Genomic DNA, 22,092 nt, shown 5'->3' with positions numbered 1-22,092 from the left:
TAAAATCAATTTGCTATTTATATATATTTTATTCATATAAAGTTTAATATTTTTTTAATATTTATATTTTATTTATTTTATTTTATGGCTTATCAAAAAATAAAATATATATATTTTATTTTCTTGCCAGAAAATAGATATTTAATAATAATTATTATATTATTATTAAATATATATAATTTAAATATATAATTTTTAAATAGAAATAATTATATTTCTAAAATATTATATATATTTAATATATAATATAATTATAAAATTCTAACATTTTGATATATTTAAATAATTAATATATTTATTTTATAAATACATACAATTTTACTATTAATTAATATTAAATAAAAACACATAAATTAATTTAAGTTTAATGCTGAATTAAGAACAATTAATTTAAGAAAACGAAAGTTAAGTTTCAAACTTAAAATACATAATTGATCACAATAATGTAAAATTTCAAAAGAATAAAAAAATAAATATTATAATACATAATAAATATATTATAAAAGGAAGATGAATATATAGAAGAACTTTAAAAAATGTGTTCTGTTTCAGATGAATAAATTAAAGTAAAATAATTAAATAATATATAAATAATATAAAAAAAAGAAATTATGTTTTGAAAAATCGGACGAAATAATATAAAAATTCGAAATATTTTTCAATATAAAATAATAATTAAACAATTTATAAGAAAGAATGAAGATATTCAATATAAAAATAGAAGTAAAAAAAATAAACAAATAAAATAAAATAAATTTAATAAGAAAATAAGAAAAAAAAATTAATATGATAAATTGGAAATAGAACAAAAAAAAACAATGTTAAAAAATATAGAAAATACTTTAAAATTGTTAGATCTTTCGAAATAAATGATGAATATTTTATAAAAAACAATAGACAATTTAAAAAGGCAAAAATACCCAGCTTGTATGAGAAATATAATATAAATAAAAAAAATTATATTAGAAAGTAAAGAAAATCAAATAGTCCCGATATTATAAAATTTTGTTTTATCTTTTATTCCATTAATTATTTCAAGAATTCATTTGTAATTTAAAATATACATATTTTTTGTTTTTTTATTTTTTTATTTTTTTTGTTAATAAGAGAACTTGAGTAAATTATTAGGAAATGGATTGATTATTCAAAATAAAATAAAAAGAGTTAGGATATATATATTTTTAGAATTTTGAAAATTTATAAAACATTTAAAATTTGGATGGATTTAATATTAAAAATAGCATTTAATCTAGATAAAATAGTATTTTATTTGATATGGAAGTCCGAAAAAGCACTTTAAGAATTTCTAATATTGCAAATAAAGTTAGTATGATAGATGTAGGATAAAACTAAATTAATGCAAATAAAATTGGATAATTTTAGTAAAGAAATACAATAAAAGGATAATTAAAAATTGATACAAATTTAGATTTTTTACAATTAAAATAGCCTTAAAGTATATATGAAACAATGTAAGAAAAACAAATATTCAATGAGATTTTAAAGTTAAATAGGCAAAGATAATTATATTAAATATGTGAATGTGAACAATTAAATAATTCAAAATAATTAAGGTGTTTTTTGGAAAATGCAGTTGGCTTTTTCATTTTAGAAAAAGAAATTTAAAACTTTTTTATAGATATAAATAATATATAATAATTATCTATAGAAGGAATGTAGAAAATAGAAAAAAAATTAAAAGTTTTTTAAATATTTTTTTATAAGAATATTTTTTTAAATTTAACAAAAAAAAAAAAAAAAAAGGATTATTTTAATGATTTAAAAGATGAATTAGAATTTCTTCCTTCAAAAAATGACATTTTATTATTTTCTAATATTTTAAATAAATTAGGATTAGAAAGTTCTTCCATACAAATTTTAAAAATTATTTAAGATTCCCTTTTTCAGTATTCTAATATAATTATAGAAAATATAAAAAACTTAAATAAAGAAACTTTATTAAATTAAAGTTTTGGACATATGAAAGTTAATAATTAAGATGATTATTGTATATATATTTTAATATTTTAATATTTAATATTTATATAACTTTAATTTAATATAAAGAGTAATTAGCATAAATATTTAATATTACAGATGATGAAAAAGATGATAACTTAAAATTAAAAAAGAAAAACACTATGAGTTACCATTTTCTTAGATTCTTTAATAAATATCTTTTATTATCAATAAGTTTATAGAAAATTGCATTTTATATATATAAGGAACTGAAGAATAGAATAGTTTGATTTTTTCTTAATTAGATTAATTATATATAACAGTAAAATTAAAAAAAAAAAATTTGAAAATTAATTAAAAAAAATAAAGTTTAAAAACATTATACAATAAACATTATTCGAAAATATATAAAGTGTAGTTTAAATTGCCTAAACACATATAAATTTAGAATACTTATAAAAATCAACAAAATATTACGTATAATAAATTCAATTATTAATGAACATATCTCCGAGTAAAAGCATGGAATGCATAAAATAGATTGAACAATTAAGATTTAAATGTATAGAATATATAAACGAATAAATGTAAGAAAAGGTAGATAATTTTTTATAATCATATTTTTAAGTTAACTGGACCCCTAAAGAAAGAAATATATAAGTTAATGATTTTATTTAAGATATGATTAATTTTATGGTCGGAACTTTCAGTTCTATGAGTATTATTAAGTCTGATTAGCTAATTGCTTGCTTATATTTAAGCTTTAAGCATATAAATGAAAAAATATGGGAAATTATTACAAGCAATTAAATTAAAGAATTAAATATTGTGGCTTTCTATAATTTATAGACAGATTTAGTAGCTCTTTTTGAAGTTTGTAATAATAATTATTATCATTGTACAAGTAAAATTGATATATATGAAATAAAATAAATATATATATTAAATTATAAAAATTAGATTTTTTTTACATTTTTTTAAAATTTAAAAATAAAAATATATAATGCATATATATATATTAAATAATATTTAAAAACAACAACAAAGTTAATTTTAAAGAATACAATAAATATAAAAATATACATATATATAAATATAAATATATATATTTAAATATATTATATAATATATATTTATATATAATTATATATATATTTATATTTTTTTATTTATTTTTTATCTTATATATATATATTATTCTTTATTTTTTAGATTTGATGGAATGCCTAAGGGAGTTAAGATAACTTTTAGATTTATTTTTATTAAATAATCCATTAGATTATTTAGAAGGTAATAATAGATATACTAAATATTCTCATTTGAATCCTGAAAAACTTATTTTTATTCTTGAAAAATATGTTGTAATAAAAATATTATTAATTTATAACTTTTTTTTAAAAAAAAAAAAACAAAGAAACTTAAAACTAAAAACAAAGATTTACATAACGTTAGAAAAAGAGAATGTAAACCAGTTTATAAAAAACTTAGAGAAGAATTAGGATGGAAAATAAAATGAAAATAAATATTTTTAAAATATATTTAAATCAAAAAAAATATTTATAATTTATAAATATTTTTGTATTTTTTCATATTATTTTATATGTTTTTATTTTATTTTATTTTTACTTTTTTAATTTTTTATATATTTTTTTATCTTATTATTAATTATTATATAAAATAAAATATTAAATAAAAATTTAAATTTAATAAATAAAAAAATGATTAATATTATTTATTACACAAAAATTAATATCAATTAAAAAGATACAAAATAAAATTAGATTATAAAATAGCAAAAAATAAATATTAATTTAAAAAATTTTGCAATAGGAATATATAATTTCTTTTATAAATAATAAGAAACAAATCTAATGTAAATAAGATGAAAATATTTGAATGAATATTCTCACTTAAATTTAAATTAAATAATAGAGAAGTTTATAATATTAATATGACCTAAACTGCTTTATAAAAATAAATGATATAATGTGAAAAAAAAAAATTATAAGAATATTTTAAATATAAAAGTTAATATAATTTTAAATCAAGTCGAATGTTTAAAAATTATATTTTAATATAGTAAAATAAGATTATAAAAATAAAATTAAAAAAAAAAATATAAAAATAAAATAAAAATATAATTAAAATAATAAAAATAAAATTATATTAAAATAAAAATATATTAAATATAAAAATATTTTAAAAATAAAAATAAAAATAAAAATAAAAATGATATAAAATATAAAAATAAAAGTAAAATATTTATAAAAGTAAAAATGATATTAATTTATATTATTATAATTATTTTTACAATAATATAAAATAAAATAAAATAAAAGAATATTTAATAAATAAATCATAAATTATTTAAAGATTTAACAATACTTTCCCATTTAAATTCAAACTTATACTCTATATTTTCTAATTCGTTGAATTCTTACTTAATTTTCTCTATCTAATAACAAAAATTTTTCTTGAATTCATCAAACATTTTATTTCTCTACAAGCACGCACTTTTCTACCTATAGGTTTTAAAAGATTTGATATCTTTAGTTTAATTATTATTTGTTTAATTAGCTTCCTCCAATTCATTTCCTTTTTTGGGTGGATTTTTACCTTTTTTATTTTCTTTTTTCCCTTTCTCATCTTCCTAGACAACTGTTTACTTATATTCAACTTTTCTTTCATCAATATTAAATGAATCAATAGGAAATCCTACCCAAACCTTATTTAAAGATCTTTCACTTGAAGTGTCAATATTAATTCCTTTTTATTTAATTCTATAAAGGACTTTAATATTTTCATGTTGTTTTTAAATTTCATCATCTCCAGGTAATTTATTAAAATCCTCAAACAAGATTTCATTATCAAAATAAACTAATAAAAACTCAAAATTATTTAAAAGTGCCCTAAAGAAATCTGAGCTTACTTTAAAGCGCAAATCTAGTAAATTATTTTTGTAAAAATTTAATATTTCAATATATTTTTTCATTCTATCTTTTTCTTCATTCACTAATTGTATTAATTCTTGTTTACATTAAGGATTTTAAAGATTTGGTCTAAGTTTCTTTATATGATTTTCTTTTTAATTTTCATTTTATTCCTTTATTATACTAAATTTCTCAAGTATTTTTCTCTCTTCTTCGTTCAAAAATTACTAATGTCTCCACTTTACTGATACGAATATCATTTCGCTGATAAAAGGAGAAAACTTAGATAATTCTTCACATGAATTTCTTAAATTTCTACATGATTAAATTCTAAATTCTTCTGCTTTTATTGCATTTAATTATACATATTATCTTAAATAATCAGGACATTTATCAGTTCCAGTTAAAAATTTTGCTTTTTCTCCTTAATATATTTTTTAAGCTTCCAATATTGTATTTTTTTAAATCTCTTGTACCCATTCAGAAAACTTTAAGTTATCTTTTTAAAAAAAAAGAGGTCCGATTTCTTCTAATTCATTTTCTTATAAAATCTTATCTTTCTCATATTCTTATTAAGTTATTTGTATATCAAATTTATTTTCTATATAGGTTATTCTCTAAATATCTATTATTGGACAATTTTATTTTAAAGCATTTATATGAATTGCATATCTATATTTTTTTATAAATAAACATTCCAAAAAAAAAAAAAAAAAAAAAAATTACCTTTTCATTATTGTTCTTAGTACCATAAGTACTCTTCTAACTCTATTTGAAAATAAGTTCATTTTGTTTACTTATGTATGTTCTTTTATATGTTTTTCAATATTATTTTCATCTTATTTGTATTCTTCATATAATTCTTTTAACTTACATAAGTTCTCGTTTATTGCATCTTAAGCTTTTTCACATTTATTCATTTCTGTTCGCATTCTTTCTTAGACATAACGACGTGGTTTTCCATATTTTGTACCTGTTCCATCCTTTATTTATTGAAATCTTTTTATTTATTTTTAATAACAAGTTTACTTTTGCAGCTAATTCTTCAATAGCAATAGCATAAGTTTTTTCAAATTATTCAATTAATTCTTTTTTTTTATTATTCATATGAACTATAATTTCCTATATACGTTCGTTTCTTTTAATTCTAGATTTTTCTAATTATTAATCTATATCTTTTATCATATTTTAATACCATTAAACTTCATCTTCTGCATATTCACCTCCTTCAGAGAAAAGCTTACTTTCTTTTATAAAAGTTTTATTTTTTTAAAGCATAAACTCTATTTCATCATTTGCTAAACTTTTTAACTTTTCTTCCAAATATCTAATTTCTTTTTTATTTATTTTTCTTATATATAAAAAAAGCAAGAAAATAATAATATATAAATACTTTCTCCAAATTAAAAAGAATTCTCTTTAACATGGTTTTATATTCCTTAAAGTTTAGCCAATTTATTAGCTGTCTATAAAGAATCTTTATATTATTTCTATTATATTTCATGTTCTTTCATATCTTCCAAAGCCTATTCCATTAAAAAGTTGAAATGCTCAGTTTATAAATCAATCTTTTCAATAGAAGATCTAGCAAATCTTTCATATCTCTTTTTATGTTAACTTATTTAAGCAGACCTTACCTAATAAATTTCAACTTCTACTTTTCCTTTTAAAGGGTAGTGAATTTTTAACCTTTCATCTAAATTAAGAATCGAATCTTCTATCTTTAATATAAATATATATATATATATTTTAAATATAATAGTTACGAATTCTTTTTCTTTAATTTTATTTTATGATTATGTTTCATCTAATACTATTTATATATATTCAAAAGCTTTTCTTTTACAATTTTAAACAATTTCGATTACTTTTTGTAATTCAACAACAACATTTTTCTCCAAAATAATATTTCCTTCGGGATCAACTGGCGGATTTTATTTAAAATCAACAGGAATAATTACTTCTTCACTTATCTGAAGATCAATTTAACTACCTTATTAAATTTATTAAACAGTAGGCTGTTTTTTTTCATCTTCTCCTTCGATTTTATAAAGTTTAATTGCTAACTCTTCTTCAGAACTTCCCATAATATACTCATTATTAAGTGGAGTTTTAAAAAATTAAACAGGTTCAATTCCGATTTGATCTATGACATTTTATAAACGTACTTCAGCTTCCGATAATCCTTTTTTAGGATCGTTTTTTTTTGCAGGAGGTGCTTTTTTGGCTTATTTTTTATTCGCATTATCTGTTTATGCCTTTAACTCTTCTAATTCTTTAAGCTTGTCCTATTTTTGAATTATTTTTAAAGCCTTTTCTTAAGCTCTTTATAGATTTCTGGTTTCAATTTAGCTTTTTTATGACAAAGGAATTAATTCGAAATATTCCAATATAGATTTTTCATATTCCAAAAACAAATTTTAGATAAGAATAGGTTATTATTTTGCTATTTGAATGTTTTTTTCATGAAAATCTCTATATTCCTTTTCTATATCATCAATTTTATTAAATGAAATTTCCAAAAGTTCATTGAGTTTAGGATGGTGGAGGGCTTACTTTAACAAAAATTTGATTTTTTCGAATTCTTCATTTAATTTTTCTAATTTTTCATCGTTTTCATCTGCTGCAGTAGCTTTTTTTAGTTCAAATTCGAAGTTTAGTTTTTACATATTTTTTTTACTATCATCATTTTTCTCCCCAATCTTTAAAAAAACCTTCAAAATATTTTAAACTAACTCATTTTGTTTAAAATCTTACTCTTCTTAAAATTACATACTTTTTTTTATTTATTAACGTGAGTTCTCATATAATTATATAATTATTGGGTTTATTTATTCATTTAAAAGAACTTCTATTTCATTTTCAGGCAAATTTTCAATGTAGTTTAATCTTTATTATAATTAAAAGACTCTTTGTGTACATTTTTGTTTATTTTCTTCACTTTCTTACATTATTTTATCGAAAATCTAGTCAAAATATAATTAGGCTGTATTGTTATATTTTTATAACTCTTCCAATTATTTTTCGCAATAGGATTTACTTAATGCATTCATATCTATGTTATTTACTTTATCTAAAAATTCATTTTTTCCTTTAAATATTTCAACTTATCTATCTTTTAATTCTTAATAAAGTTCCTTTCTTTAATTAGGATTAACATATTCCATAGTTTATATTTCTACATTAAAAATATTCAAAGCTTCATCATGTTTTAATTATTTCCATCTTAAAATTTTTTAGTCTCTTTTTTAAATGAAATTTTCTAAAGCTTTCAATTATTATTCTTCAGTATTTTTAACATATTCTTCATTTAAAATTCTATTTTCCTTAACACTTTTTTGGAATTCATCTCTTTTAATATTAACAAGTTCTTTTACTTATGGTTCTAACATAAAGGCTATTTCAATTAGTGAAAACTCTAATTTATTGCAAAAAAATATAAAATTATTTTCCCTTTCCTTTTCTAATTCTTCTAGTTTCTCATCTAAATTATTGACTTTATTTTTTTTCTTTACTTCACATTACTATTATTAAACAAAAAAATATATTAAATGTATATTAATTTACTTTAACAATATCATTAATTTCTTAAATAATATTTTTTTCTCTTTTTAAAAGAACATCGTCATTTAATTTTTCAAAATAATCGTCTAATTATTTATCATTTATAATAAAATAATTATCTATATCATTTTTTATTTCTTTGTAATTTAATAAAACATCTTTTTCTAAAGATTCGATCCATTTTTCGAAGTCATTTAAAGTTTTTAAATGCTTTTCTCTTCTATTTTCCCTTTGTTATTCTATTAGCTTCTATGTTCGTTCATTTGTTATGGGATTTCCGTAATTCGACAAAGCTATAATTTCGCTTTCTATTGTCATTTCTTTCCTTGGATTAATTCTTTCATTTTGTTTCTCTATGCGAGCTTGCTTTAATAACTCTTTTCCTGTATTTATAAATGTACGTGTATTTTCAGTTTTCTTTCTTTCTTTTATTAATGAATTATGTAAATCTGTTGTTGCTTTAAATTATAATAAGGTATTATTGTCTATATTATAGCACTAAGTTTGTGTGCCTGTAAAATTTTTCATTTTTTTATTTTTATTTTTTTCTAATTTTTTAGGAACGTTTTTTTTTTTTAATTATTTTTAATTAAAAGATAATTAATATATTTTATTTATATATTATTTTTTTAAGTTTCTTTTTATATTTTTAAATTTTTGTTTTATTTTTTCTAAATATAATTTTATTAATACCATTTTATTTGAATAATTAAAAAATTCTATTTACTTAAAAATTTTATTTTATTAAAATTATATAAACATATAAATAATTTTATGAAATTACGAAATCTTTTTTTATTATTAAATTTTTTTCAATTAATACTCTTTCTTTATTTATTTAATAATTAAATAACAAGCTTTTTTAAAAAATACTTTGTAATAATATATATATATATATATATATATATATATTAATTTATTTATTAAAATATAGATAGAATATTTTTAATTTTTTAAATGTTAAGTAATTAATTATATTAAATTTATTTTTTTTTATTTTGATTTAAAATCATTATTTTTAAAGCATAAGTTTTTCATTGATATTATTTTTGATAATTTTATTTTAAAAAAAAATACTTAAACGAAGTAAATTAGAATTATTATATTTTGAATATAAATAATTAAAATATGGATTTTAAAATAATATTTTTTTATATATATAAATCGACTATTTTTTTCAAATAAATTCAATTATTATTTTTTTTTGTTAAAAGTTATCATAAAAAATATAAATTATTTAAAAATCATACAGCCTGCTCGTTGTTATGACTTAATTAAATTTTTTTAAATTTAATTATTATTATTAAAGTTTATTACAATAATAAAAATTTAATAATTTCTTTTAATAAATATATATATATATATATATATGTATATATTTTTATTTTTTTAGAATATACAAATATTATATTCAATGATACATAAATATTAATAAATCTATCTATTTATATTATATCTTTTAATAATTAATTTTATTATATATTCATTTAATTTTTTTTTTTTATTTTCAGTTAAAAAATATTATAATAAGTACTTTTTAATTTTACTATAATGTATATTAAACAAATTCTTTTTATTTAATAATTAGTTTATTTATTGCACTTATAAATTAATTTATTGAATTTTATTGTAAAAATTTATAACATTCTTAATATTATTTATTGTTTTAAATTATAAATAATTATATTTTTTTTTGTAATTAAAATAATAAACTTATTTTTTAAACAAACAAAAAATTAAATACTAATATTTTTTACAAACTTTTATTATTTTAGATTGTAAAAGATTATAAATAATTACTAAAAATTTATTATGATAAATTAGAGAAATAAAATATATTATTTTATTATAAAAATAATATAAAATCTTAGTATTTTAATTTGTTATCCTATATAAGATTAAACAAAATTACAATTTATACTCATTTATAAAATTTTGAGAAAAATAAATAACTTCTAAATTATATCTACCGAATTTTTAATTCTATAAATTATATATATATTATTTTTGTTATTGTGATTTCACATATATATTAATTTTGATATTGCAATTTTAGAAATATATGTTATTTTATTATGAAATTATTATTATTATATGATTTTTTTTTTTATTCTAAAATTAATTTTTTTGATTTGTAAATTTTTTTATATCATTTTTTTTTATATGTAAAGTTATAAAATTATTTTTAGTAGTTTTAAACTAATTTTTAACTATTTATTAAGAAAAAATTTAAATTATATATTATTTTTTAATGCATATTTTAGATTTACTTTTAAACATCTTATTTATTGAATATTTTGAAATTTCTTGGAGTAAATTCATTTATATTTTTTATCACTATGATAATAAAAATAATTTTCCATAAAGCTCACAAAATTTTAAAATAAAAAATAATAATATTTAAATAACTCTCTTCTATTTTTTTGATTAGTTTTTATGTTTTAAAAACAAATAAATGAATGAAAATTGTATTATCTAAACTTAAAATATATTCTTTCAAAATATTTTTTTAGTTTTTTTAAAAAGAGAAATCCTTTTAGAAATGGTGAAATTTATATAAACTTATGATTTATATATTATTATATAAATAAATAATCCATTTTTTTTTTATAAAAAACCAAATTTATTAAAAAATTATAATTAATATTTATTTTAGATTAAATGATTTATAAATAAATAAATTTTAAATAAAAATTAATTTTTCTGCAAATAATAAAAAATGGATTTACTCATAATTTTGTTCATTATATTAATAATACTTTTTGTATATAAATATTTAATTTTCAAAAAAATTTAAATATGTGATATATTATTATTAAAATATAGATTTAATTACTAAAATTCATATTTTAGCCTTATTTTGCTTGGAAAAAATAAATTAAAAATGCTAACCATAAGTATTAATAAATATAAACACATATTAAAAAGAAATTAAAAATTATAGTGACATAATAATTATTTTTAATGAAAAGGAATAATCATATATTGAATACCAAAATTAAAATTAAAATTAAAATTATGACTTATCAATAGTAATACCTGCCTACAATGAATAAAATAGAATTGGAAAAATGCTTACTTAGACTATAAATGTAAACTAAAAAATAATTACTAATAATAATAGATATAATTTTATTTCTAAAGTATTTTGAAGAATAGTATACTTAAAAAAATAAAAATTATGAAATTATAGTTGTAGATGACGCTTCAAAGGATAAAACGTATTATTTTATTAAAAAAAATCATTAGAAAATATAACAAAATAGTATTGAAATAGTAAAGAGTTTTTTTAATTTTTAAGGAAAAAAAATAAACTTAAAAATAATTAGCTATAAGAAAAATATAGGTAAAGGAGGGGCAGTTAGATATGTAAAACAAAACAAAAAAAGAAAACAATATTAAAATTTATAAATATATTAACTTCTATATAATAAAAAAAAAGGGAATACTTTTAGCAAAAGGAAAATATAGACTTTTTGCAGACGCAGATGGGGCAACTAAAATTGACGATTTTTAAAAACTTTATGATAAAGTAAATTTAAAAATTAATATATTTATTTTTATTATTTTTAATAAAAGATTTAATAAATAGAAATCAATAATTTAGGAATATCTGTAGGTTCAAGAAGTCATATGTATTAAGATACATAATTGGAAAGGAAATGGTATAGATTAGTCTTGAGTTTGATTTCGAAAATTATAGTGTAATAAATATGTGGAGTTAAATTAAATGATACATAATGTGGATTTAAACTATTTACTTAAAAAACTGCTCTAAAAATATTTTAAACTTAACATTTGGAAAGATGGGCTTTTGATGTTGAACTTTTTATGATTGCTAACTATTATAAAGTTCCTATTGTTGAAGTTCCTGTAAATTGGAAAGATGTAGACGGTTCCCATTTGAATATAATTGATGCTTCAGTGACTATGTTGAGAGATTTTTTAATGGTTAGGCTTTTATATTTAAGCTAAGTGTGGTAATATACTGATTTAACTTTTAAATATTCATGAATAAATATATTGTTAATAAATTTGTAGAATTTTTTTTTTTTTTTCTTTTCTTTATAAAGTGATTAATTATATTATAATTTTTTTTCTAACTAATATATGTTATATATTAATTAATATTTTATTAATTCATTAATAAAGAAATTAAAACAAAATTTAATAAAAAAGTTAAAATATTTTAATTTATTATTTTTTTAATAAAAGTAATTATATTTATTATAAAGCAATTAAATATTATATAAATTTAAATTATTTTTTAATAAATATATGTATTATATTAATATTACAGGATTAATAATAACTTTATTCATTTCTGAATATTGTTTATTTTATGTTTAAGATTATTAAATATATATATTTTTTAAGAATATAAAATATATGCAGAAATATTTATTGATAAACCATTATTTCTAAATATATTTTATTCATTTTTAGATAATTTATTCTTAATACAAAATTTAATAATAATGAATATTTTGTTTTATAGTTCCAGAATATATTTTATTTTATATTTTATAAGGAGGAAAAAAGTAGTTTAAATAATACAAAATAAATAATTATATATTAATTTAATTAAAGAACTATAATTATTACAAAAATAAAAATAAGATACAAAAATGTTTTATATTTAAAATATTATTTTTCTAAAAAATTATAAAAAATATATGTAATAAAGATATAATATTCATTTTATTTTATTTTACAAATAATTTTTTTATTTTTAGAGATTTTAATATATGCATCGGCATATTAATATTATAATAAATATTTTATTAAAATAAAATTATATATAATTTAAATATCTCAAAAACTAAAAAACATTCCAATAATAAATAATTAAAATTATATTTTATATTTAATTTTTTTTTATAAAGATTTAATAAAAAAAATATAAAAATAAAAATGATATAATTTATTTGAAAAAAAAATTAATTTTATATTAAAAGAAAATATTTAAATATATATATATATATTTATATATTTATATATATATTTAAATATATATATATAAATATATATTATAATTTATCATTTAATAGAATTTATTTATATATTTTTTTTAATAATAATTATAGTTCTTTTTTCATTATAAAGTATAATTATTAAAATTTATATTATGCCTTCATAATTTATACGATGTAAATTTAAAATCAAACAAAGATAAGTATGAAGTATATTTTTATATTGAAATAATAAATTAATTTTATGAAACGAAAAAAAAAATATTATAATGCTTTATTTTATTTAATTTTTATTATTTATTTTTGGTAAATAAGAAATATATATTATAAATCAAAAAACTTGATTTAAAATTAATAATAATGAAAATAATTTAATTATATTTATATATGTATATATATATTTTTATTTTTTATTTTTTTTATATTTTTTTATATTTATTTTAAACAAAAATAAATATTTATATATCAATATATTCAATTTTATTAACTTAATTTGATATAAAATTATTATTAAAATTATTACTAAATTTATTTATTATTAATAAATTAACTTAAACTATTATCATTTATTACACTAAATGTTTTTTTCAATTCATGTTAATAATAAGTAGAGTCACAATTTATAGATATATAATAATTATTTTATATATAATTTAAAAATGGCTTTATTAATTAAAATATTATTTAAAAAGGAGTTTATTAATTAGTCATTATATATCTTGTTTCTTTTTTAATAATAATTTTTTTTTTATACTTTTAAAAATTTTTTAATATAAAATATTTTACTTATTCGAAAATCATTTAAATGAAATTTGAAACTTTCTTAATTACTATTTTCAATTTATATATTTTAAGCACTAATATCTAGAAAATTTTCAGAATTAACTAAAAGCTGCATTTTAAAATTAAATTATTTTTATTTGAAGTCTTATTTTGTATCTATAAATATAACAAAACTAATATTGTTTACTTTTTCAACTTTTTAAATGCTAAAGTAATTTGTTTAATATATTGCTTATCTTATTAGAACTTCAAGGCATTTTTATTTTAAAAAGCTTTCAAACAGTTTATTTTATTTATGATTTTAAAAATCAAATAAAATTTTTTCCTATTATAAAAAATATTCATATAAGAAATTTATAAGTAAAATATTACTTGTTCATATTATTTTTTTTTTCTATTTAATTTATTTTAAAAACTCAATCAAAAAAAAAAAATTAATATTCCTTTTTTTTTTTTTTCATGAGTTTTTTAAAAAATAAAATAAAAAAACTATGAACAAGTAATATAAATTTTTAATTTTAAATATTACTAAACTATTTTATTCATTATTATCTAAAATAAAATTTATGTTTTAAAATGAAATATGTATTTAATAAATCATTCTATTATTTTAAATATATGGAATTAAATACATGTGATCCTTTTTAAATTCTTTATTATATATTTTAAGTTTATATAAATTATCAAATTAAAAATAAATATATATATATACCATTTTGAGAATATTCTAAAAGTATAACACAACTAAATTGAATGTTTTATTACATAAGAAAAATAAATAACTCATTAATTTAAGAAGGAATTCCTGACTTCTATTCAAACCTTTATATTGTTAATGTATTAGTTCTTAATTTTATAAACAATTCTATTTAATTTTAATATCCACTTTCATCATTTTTTAATTTTAGATTGATTAAAAATTATATAAAAAATTAGTTAATTAAATTTTCTTAAATTTCTTAAAAAAAAAATCAGTGTTTAAAGCATATAAATTATTTAAATTTTTAATTTAAAATTTTTCATAGTTTTCATATACATCATTTAAAATATTACCACTAGTACTCCATTAGACTAAACAAATAGAATCATTATTTTCAATTTGGAATAACCTTTAAATTTTCTATAAATAATTTTAGTCTAAATTAAAATCTGTAAAAACATCAATACAATCAAACTTATTAGGATAATTTATATAGTTTAAACGATTTTGATTATATATGCTAACAAAATAATTATATTCATTTACATTAAAATAATTATATTCAAAGTTAATTGTAAATAATCTTTTATTAAATATTTATTCCAATAAAAAATTAATTTATAGTCTCATTATATTTAAACCATTTTCAAATACTTATAATTATTAAAGACCTTTAAAATTTATAAATAGTTTCTTTTGTAGGTTATAAGACTAAATAAATTTAATAATAAAATAAATAATTAATAATTAATTATATTTATTACTTAATTAGCTATATTTTATATAATATTTTCGCTAAACTTTTATTTAATTAAATAATCTATAAATATAAATTAGTATTAATCAAAGTCTTTTATCGAATTTTGATTCTAGAATAATTTTAATAATTATTAATTTAATTTGTATATTTCTTATTTGATGATATCAATCTTTTTTTAACGTAATTTTATTATTTATTTATTTATTTTTTTAAAAATTAAGTAACTTTTTCTTTTTAAAAAATAATAGGTATTTTCAAAAATTATATTTATTCAAGTGTTTTTATTTCAAATTGAAATATATTTGATAAATTAAATATTATTGAATAGTTTACATTTTGAAGTTTTATATTTTTTTAATCAATTCTAATTAATTCAATATGTTTAGTATTATATAAAATTAGTATATAAATACATGGTTATTTTACAATTCCTAGGTATTTTGGTTGATATAATTTTCTTTTTTAATTAATATGCATTCTAATCGTCTATAACTTAATAAAAAGTAATCAAAATATTTAATAGAAAATAAAATAAAATATTATTTACTTTTGCTTTAATAATTAAATAGTTTTATTTGATTCCCTAAAATATGATTACTATTTTAGATATTAATTCTTATTTAAGTTATTTTTTTTTAATTAAAAAATATTTCATATTTTTACTATTTTATATAAAAAATACGGCTTAACTTTAGAATTTATAGAAGTTTTTAAATTTTATATTTGTTCATTATAAGAATTAACTTTTTAAAATAAAATATTCATATTTAATAAAAATGATATATTTAATAATATATCTTTTAATTTATTTAAAATAATTATTTTTTAAAATAATTTATAAATATATTTATTTTCTATATTTTATCTTTAATTAAAATTTCTTTTTTTTTTTAAAAAAAAAAAAAACATTAATAAAAAAAAAAAAAAATGTAATAAGTTTCTTTAAGAAAACAATTATTTCCAATAGATCCGAATTTCGATTTTCAAATGCAATCTGCTCCCCTTTAAAACATTTAAAATTTTATATTTAAATAAATTGAAATAGTATTAACAAAAAACATTGATATTGAAATCGAAGGCAAAATCGGATTACTAGTATTAAAAAGCACAAATGTAAACTAACGAGAAAAAGACTTTATTAAACTAGATACTATAAGATAATTATCATTAAACTAAATCTAAATAGTTAATTAATTTCAGGATATTTATAAATTTCAAAGTACATGTTAAATAAGAGATTTTTTAAACTAAACTAAGTTTTTTAAGTGTTTAATAGATGAAAAAGATAAAAAAACTAAGTTTAATTAACACGTTCTAAATGATTAAATTCTTAATTTAGATACATTAAAATAGACGACATGTGAAATAACGATAGATTATAATTTTTAAGACGGATATAGATTAAAAATACATCAAAATGCTGATAAAATAGTCTTAGATTATAAAGACAGAAATAAAAAGAACAATTTAGATATTCAATTTTAAGAAAGAGTATATCGAATAAGTGCTCGAGAAGAAATAATTATAAATGATCAAAATCAAATAAACAAATATCTAAACTTAGCTTAAAATGAAAAATATTCATAGGCTAGAATTAAATATAGAAAATCATTTACATATTTATTCATGGAATTCTCTTTTACAAGAGTTTTTACTATAGATAATACTATTAAGCTTTCGAATTAAGATGAAATTTTAATTAGTCTTAAGAATTAATTTTAACAGTAAATTACGAAAAATATTTTAAATTAAGAATTATTGGAGATTAATTTAGATTAATTTCTTTAAAAATTATTTTCTTCCTAATATTAGGGCTTATATTAACTTTGAATCAGAACTTGAAATGAAAAAAATTAAATAATATTTTAAAGAAGATTATAATAATAAACGTTTTGAAAAAATTAACAGTAATATAAGATAATTTGTTAGAAATTTGTTTAATCTTAATTTTGCAAGTAAAATATTTGGAGAAATTAATGTTGGTTTTATTCAAGAAATCAAATTGAAAAATAATGCAGGAAAAGAAGCTAATTATTTATAATGTTTAATAGGTTAATATTTAGAAACTAATTTTTAAATAATTGAAAATCAATAAAAAAAATGATATTTAATAAATGTAATATAAATTTTAAATGAAATTAATTAATAAAAATAATTATAAAAACTTAAAATTATCAATTATTGTTATATTTTTCTAATAAATAAAATAAAAATATATTTTATTAACTTATTAATATTTTTTAATAATTTTTATCTTTTTCATTTTAAGTATAGTATATAGAGTTTTTACTTAGTATTTATTTTTAATATTAAATTTTCAGTTTAAATTAAAAATACTTGAATAGTTTTAATTTTCACATTATTAGACGTTTAATATAATTTTTACTTAATTATTTAACATTAATTTATTCATTTATTGCATTATTTTTTTAAAAAAAAAGAATAGAAAAATCATAATTATTTTTTATTTAATCTTAGTAAAATCATCATATATTATTTTTTTATTTATTTTTATCTTTCAAAATATTTTTATCTTAGTTTTGCTAATTAGATTTATTAAAATATCCAATCTATATAATATTTAAATTTATTTTTATATTTAATATACTAAAAAAAACTTTATTCTTTATTTATTTTCTATTTATTTCTCATTTTAGTATATTATAGTTTTATATTATTGCAATTAATAATCCTATAAAAGAATAATAATTAATTATATTATTATAACTAAGACAAATACTTTATTTCTTATTTAATTAATATCATACTTATTTATCTCTAAAATAAAAATTATTATTTTTTTATTCTTTTTTAAATTAGAAAATGTTTAAAATTACTTTTTGTTTATTAACATTATAACTTTAATTTTATTTTCATTTCAATTAATTGTTTGATTTTTAATTTTTTAATCATGTTAAAGCATATTCTGTCTTTTAATCTTATAGTTTCTATATTTTGTCTATTTTTTATAAAAATTACTATTTTTAAAATAGTATTAAACTATTAATATTTGAAAAGTATAAATATTATATTCAATTATAATCTTTGAAAAATATAAAAATTACATATTTAAATAAAAATGGAATCTTATTAAATTTTGATATTTATTTCTTTAAATTTTTCAATGAAAAAACTTTGATATAAATATTATAAAAGTATAAAAACTTTAGATATTTTTTTTTTTTCATTATTATTTTATAAAATTTTAAATTTTAAAAGCTAATTTATATAAAATATTTTATTTTTTTAAATAAAAGTAAGAGAATTAAATTTATATGAATTTAGAAATAAAATACTTTGAATATTAAAATGGAATGTATCAAGGTTATTTTAATCCAATAACAAAAAAAAAAGAGATTTTCGGGATATTTTTATGGGATAATGGAAATTTTTATATAGGTATTATAAAATATAATAAAAATAAATTGTATGTTTTTGATATTAATATTAAAATAGGAGAGTTTAAAGATGACTATATATGCGGACAAGGAATAATTTATTTTAATTAAGGAGGATATTTAGCAGGAAATTTCGAAAAAAATAAATGTTAAGGAAAATGCTGTTTATTTTTATCTAATAATACAAAATATATTGGATATTGGAGAAAAGGAAAGCTACATGGATAATGTATTAAATAAATAAATAATGAATAGAATTTGATTTATAGTGAATATAGGAATGGAATATTTGTTAAAAATATTGATTTTTAAAATTAGAAAGGTATACTTAATTATGAAAATATTTTTTTTTTTATTATTATTTTTTAAATAAAGAAATAAAATTAATTAATTATGAAAACTTAATTCTTAAATTAATATAAAAACACAACAAAAATTAATTAATTCAATTTTAAAAAAATATTTTTTCTGATAATTGCTTTTATATTGGAGTTACTATTGATAATATTCCGAATGGTTTAGGATTATTTCATTACTCTAATAATAAATTAGATTGTGGATTATATAAAAATGGATTATTAAGTGGGCTAGGAATAAAGAATTATTAAAATGGAGATTTTTATGACGGAAATCTATTAAAAGGGGATTATTGTGGCGAAGGCATTCTATATAATAAATAAATGAATTAATTTTAATTTGGCATTTACAATCAAAACAACATATAAACAATAAAACAAAGTGGTCTAGGGTCTCAAAAAGAATTTAGATGTATTTTTTTTTTGAAAAAGAAAAAATAAATATTTATAAAAAAGTAATTTTCAGATATTTTTAACATTCGAAATCTCAAAACTTCATGAATAAAAAATTAAATGATGATATATTTAATATTCCAATATTTAATTAATAAATACCAATTAATTAAAATAAACTTTAAAAAAGTTAAAGTTTCCAAAAACAATCTACTTTAGATTATTCTTCGCCTAAAAATAATCAAAAGAATATATATAGTTCTTAAGTAGTTTTTAAGAGCTAAAGTTATCACTAATAAAAAGAAGTTATTTAATAAAAATAAATTTTAAATAATAATTATCCACAATTTGTATAATATTAGTAATAAAATTATTAAAAAGCTAAATTATAATCAAACAATTACTATTAAACAAAAGAAAATGTAGATTTTAATAATTTTTCGAATATACGGTTAAATTTGGCAAATTCTATACAAAAATAAGTAAAGACGAATAAAATATTTAAAAGTAAAACATAATAAAATAATATTTCATAAAATTGTTTAAAAATTTAACATTAGTAATTGATAAATTTAAATATTAAATAATAATTGGCTTCTATTTAAAAAATTTCATAAAAATCAATAAAAACAAAAAATGAAGAACACTTGTTATATTTAGATTTATTCCAAAAAAAAAATTAAAATAATAATTCAAATATTTCCTTAAATAATAATTATTTAAATGAACTTCAAGAAAAACAAAATTTTTAATATGAAAAAAGTAAAAATTAGGAAAATATGCTATTTTAGGAATCAAGTAAAGATGAATTAATAATTGAATAAAATTAATTTGACGAAGATTTAATTTAATAGAAAATTTTAAAATCAAATCAACAATTCGAATACTAATAAAATGAAAAGAATATTAAATAGAATTAATGTATCAAAATTGATGATAATTTAGAACTATCTCCTGTAAAAAAAAACAATAATAATTAAAAAGAAGATTTTTTTTAAAGATTATAAAATAATAATTAATAAAAAAATAATATACAAGAAGAATTTTTTGAAAATAAATAAATTTAATTAAACTCATATAAAAAAATCAATAAATATCAATCACAACTTGAAATAATAGCTGAAAATATTTATGAAGATTAGCATACTTCTTCTAAAAAAAAATATTTCAGTTTAAATTATAGAATATCAAATATTCAAAATAAATGAAAATGGATTAACAAAAATGTAAATTTCTTAATAAAATAAAGAATTCTTTATTAAAAATAATTTAATATAATAAAAAAAAAAAAATATTAATTAATTTTAATATATTAACTTTGTTTTTTTTTGTTTTTTTTTTTTTTTTATAAAAAATAAAAAATAAAAAATTATTTATTTAAAATAAATATATTTAATAACATATATATTCTTAATTATTATTATTTTTACAAATAAATCTTAATTTTTTCATTCCATATCATCAATTTCTTTATCTTATAATTAAACTCCATGTAATCCAAAATCTTTATTTAAAATATCTATTTCCACTTATATATTTCCTGTACTTTCTGTTTTAAAATTGAACCTAGAGTCACTCGCAATAAGTATATCTCTATGTATAAGTTCTGGATGTGCGCCTATAATATAATCAGAAAAAGTCGATTTTGGACGCCAACATGGAATATCTAATTTATAAAATCCAGAAGCCATAGGTAAACCTATAATTCCGTATCCTCCTAAACTATTTCTTCCATAACTATCAATTAACCATACTTCTATAAATAGTTTAGGCCATCCTCTTAATGATTTGCTTGCATAGTTTAAATCAAAAGGATGATCTAATGGAATATATTTATTATGAGATGATGTTGATTAAAATGTATCTCCTTCATGTATTCCAGAAACTAATGTCCAATTTTCTCCAACTTTGAAACTGTATTTAACATATGCAGTTTAATACTCAAAATTGTATGCTCCTTTTATTTTGCCTATAATATTAACTTATGGAGTTTTGCATAAATGTTAAGTCATTCTTATTTTTTAATTTTAAAATATTTTTTTTAGTTTTATAATTTATATTTATTTTTTAAAAAAATAATAAAATATTAATTTATTTTTTAAACAAATAATTAAAAATATATTATTTTCGTTTTAATTTATTAAAACAATTTATATATATATAAATATTTTTTTTTAAATAAATATTTTGTATTTTTATTTAATAAATAAAATATTTTTTAATGAATATATAAATATTAATCTGAACAACATCATACTAATATTATTTTTTAAATC

General features: G+C 15.4%; 4 protein-coding genes across 4 annotated transcripts, besides 42 other annotated features; 2 read left to right on the top strand and 2 right to left on the bottom strand. All coding sequences in view use genetic code 6, as the record gives it.

The window, feature by feature from the left end:
• Positions 1-156: 156 nt before the first annotated feature.
• Positions 157-202: a microsatellite.
• An 865-nt stretch (positions 203-1,067) lies between these two features.
• Positions 1,068-1,097: a microsatellite.
• A 917-nt stretch (positions 1,098-2,014) lies between these two features.
• Positions 2,015-2,043: a microsatellite.
• Positions 2,044-2,640: 597 nt separating this feature from the next.
• IMG5_196210 (hypothetical protein) lies at positions 2,641-3,475 on the top strand (the record flags this gene model as incomplete). The annotated part of the gene is made up of 3 exons (XM_004024299.1): positions 2,641-2,863; positions 3,172-3,320; positions 3,374-3,475. The coding sequence occupies 3 exons, from the start codon at positions 2,641-2,643 to the stop codon at positions 3,473-3,475; spliced, it is 474 nt and encodes a 157-aa protein (XP_004024348.1).
• Positions 3,014-3,067: a microsatellite.
• Positions 3,024-3,111: a microsatellite.
• Positions 3,025-3,092: a microsatellite.
• Positions 3,025-3,114: a microsatellite.
• Positions 3,029-3,120: a microsatellite.
• Positions 3,037-3,120: a microsatellite.
• Positions 3,110-3,170: a microsatellite.
• Positions 3,476-3,533: 58 nt separating the features above from the next.
• Positions 3,534-3,577: a microsatellite.
• A 123-nt stretch (positions 3,578-3,700) lies between these two features.
• Positions 3,701-3,777: a microsatellite.
• A 257-nt stretch (positions 3,778-4,034) lies between these two features.
• Positions 4,035-4,212: a microsatellite.
• Positions 4,041-4,087: a microsatellite.
• Positions 4,052-4,218: a microsatellite.
• Positions 4,055-4,220: a microsatellite.
• Positions 4,065-4,209: a microsatellite.
• Positions 4,074-4,209: a microsatellite.
• Positions 4,128-4,237: a microsatellite.
• Positions 4,165-4,237: a microsatellite.
• Positions 4,238-4,315: 78 nt separating this feature from the next.
• Positions 4,316-8,906, bottom strand: IMG5_196200 (hypothetical protein; the record flags this gene model as incomplete). The annotated part of the gene is made up of 5 exons (XM_004024298.1): positions 8,457-8,906; positions 6,283-8,413; positions 5,919-6,223; positions 5,616-5,872; positions 4,316-5,561 (listed from the first exon to the last, which is right to left on the bottom strand). Exons 1-5 carry the CDS (start codon positions 8,769-8,771, stop codon positions 4,316-4,318), a joined length of 4,254 nt encoding a protein of 1,417 aa, XP_004024347.1. The 5' UTR covers positions 8,772-8,906.
• A 66-nt stretch (positions 8,907-8,972) lies between these two features.
• Positions 8,973-9,001: a microsatellite.
• A 73-nt stretch (positions 9,002-9,074) lies between these two features.
• Positions 9,075-9,124: a microsatellite.
• A 211-nt stretch (positions 9,125-9,335) lies between these two features.
• Positions 9,336-9,365: a microsatellite.
• Positions 9,366-9,802: 437 nt separating this feature from the next.
• Positions 9,803-9,832: a microsatellite.
• A 276-nt stretch (positions 9,833-10,108) lies between these two features.
• Positions 10,109-10,162: a microsatellite.
• Positions 10,163-10,622: 460 nt separating this feature from the next.
• Positions 10,623-10,662: a microsatellite.
• A 355-nt stretch (positions 10,663-11,017) lies between these two features.
• On the top strand, positions 11,018-12,467 carry IMG5_196190 (hypothetical protein; the record flags this gene model as incomplete). Its single annotated transcript, XM_004024297.1, has 4 exons — positions 11,018-11,545; positions 11,598-11,822; positions 11,896-11,985; positions 12,033-12,467. The coding sequence occupies 4 exons, from the start codon at positions 11,018-11,020 to the stop codon at positions 12,465-12,467; spliced, it is 1,278 nt and encodes a 425-aa protein (XP_004024346.1).
• Positions 11,448-11,472: a microsatellite.
• Positions 12,468-12,664: 197 nt separating the features above from the next.
• Positions 12,665-12,707: a microsatellite.
• Positions 12,708-13,414: 707 nt separating this feature from the next.
• Positions 13,415-13,475: a microsatellite.
• Positions 13,415-13,485: a microsatellite.
• Positions 13,423-13,488: a microsatellite.
• A 344-nt stretch (positions 13,489-13,832) lies between these two features.
• Positions 13,833-13,869: a microsatellite.
• Positions 13,870-13,925: 56 nt separating this feature from the next.
• Positions 13,926-13,964: a microsatellite.
• A 108-nt stretch (positions 13,965-14,072) lies between these two features.
• Positions 14,073-14,132: a microsatellite.
• Positions 14,133-15,622: 1,490 nt separating this feature from the next.
• Positions 15,623-15,657: a microsatellite.
• Positions 15,658-16,472: 815 nt separating this feature from the next.
• Positions 16,473-16,505: a microsatellite.
• Positions 16,506-16,560: 55 nt separating this feature from the next.
• Positions 16,561-16,605: a microsatellite.
• Positions 16,606-21,133: 4,528 nt separating this feature from the next.
• Positions 21,134-21,163: a microsatellite.
• Positions 21,164-21,264: 101 nt separating this feature from the next.
• On the bottom strand, positions 21,265-21,828 carry IMG5_196180 (hypothetical protein; the record flags this gene model as incomplete). Its single annotated transcript, XM_004024296.1, has 1 exon — positions 21,265-21,828. One exon carries the CDS (start codon positions 21,826-21,828, stop codon positions 21,265-21,267), a length of 564 nt encoding a protein of 187 aa, XP_004024345.1.
• A 44-nt stretch (positions 21,829-21,872) lies between these two features.
• Positions 21,873-21,944: a microsatellite.
• Positions 21,945-21,965: 21 nt separating this feature from the next.
• Positions 21,966-22,036: a microsatellite.
• Positions 21,973-22,054: a microsatellite.
• Positions 22,015-22,054: a microsatellite.
• Positions 22,055-22,092: the final 38 nt, after the last annotated feature.

Source organism: Ichthyophthirius multifiliis (assembly GCF_000220395.1).
Source record: "Ichthyophthirius multifiliis unplaced genomic scaffold scaff_1120509251399, whole genome shotgun sequence".
Lineage (NCBI taxonomy): Eukaryota > Ciliophora > Oligohymenophorea > Hymenostomatida > Ichthyophthirius > Ichthyophthirius multifiliis.
The sequence above is the reverse complement of the archived record's forward strand: the minus strand, read 5'-3'. Positions and strand labels throughout refer to the sequence as shown.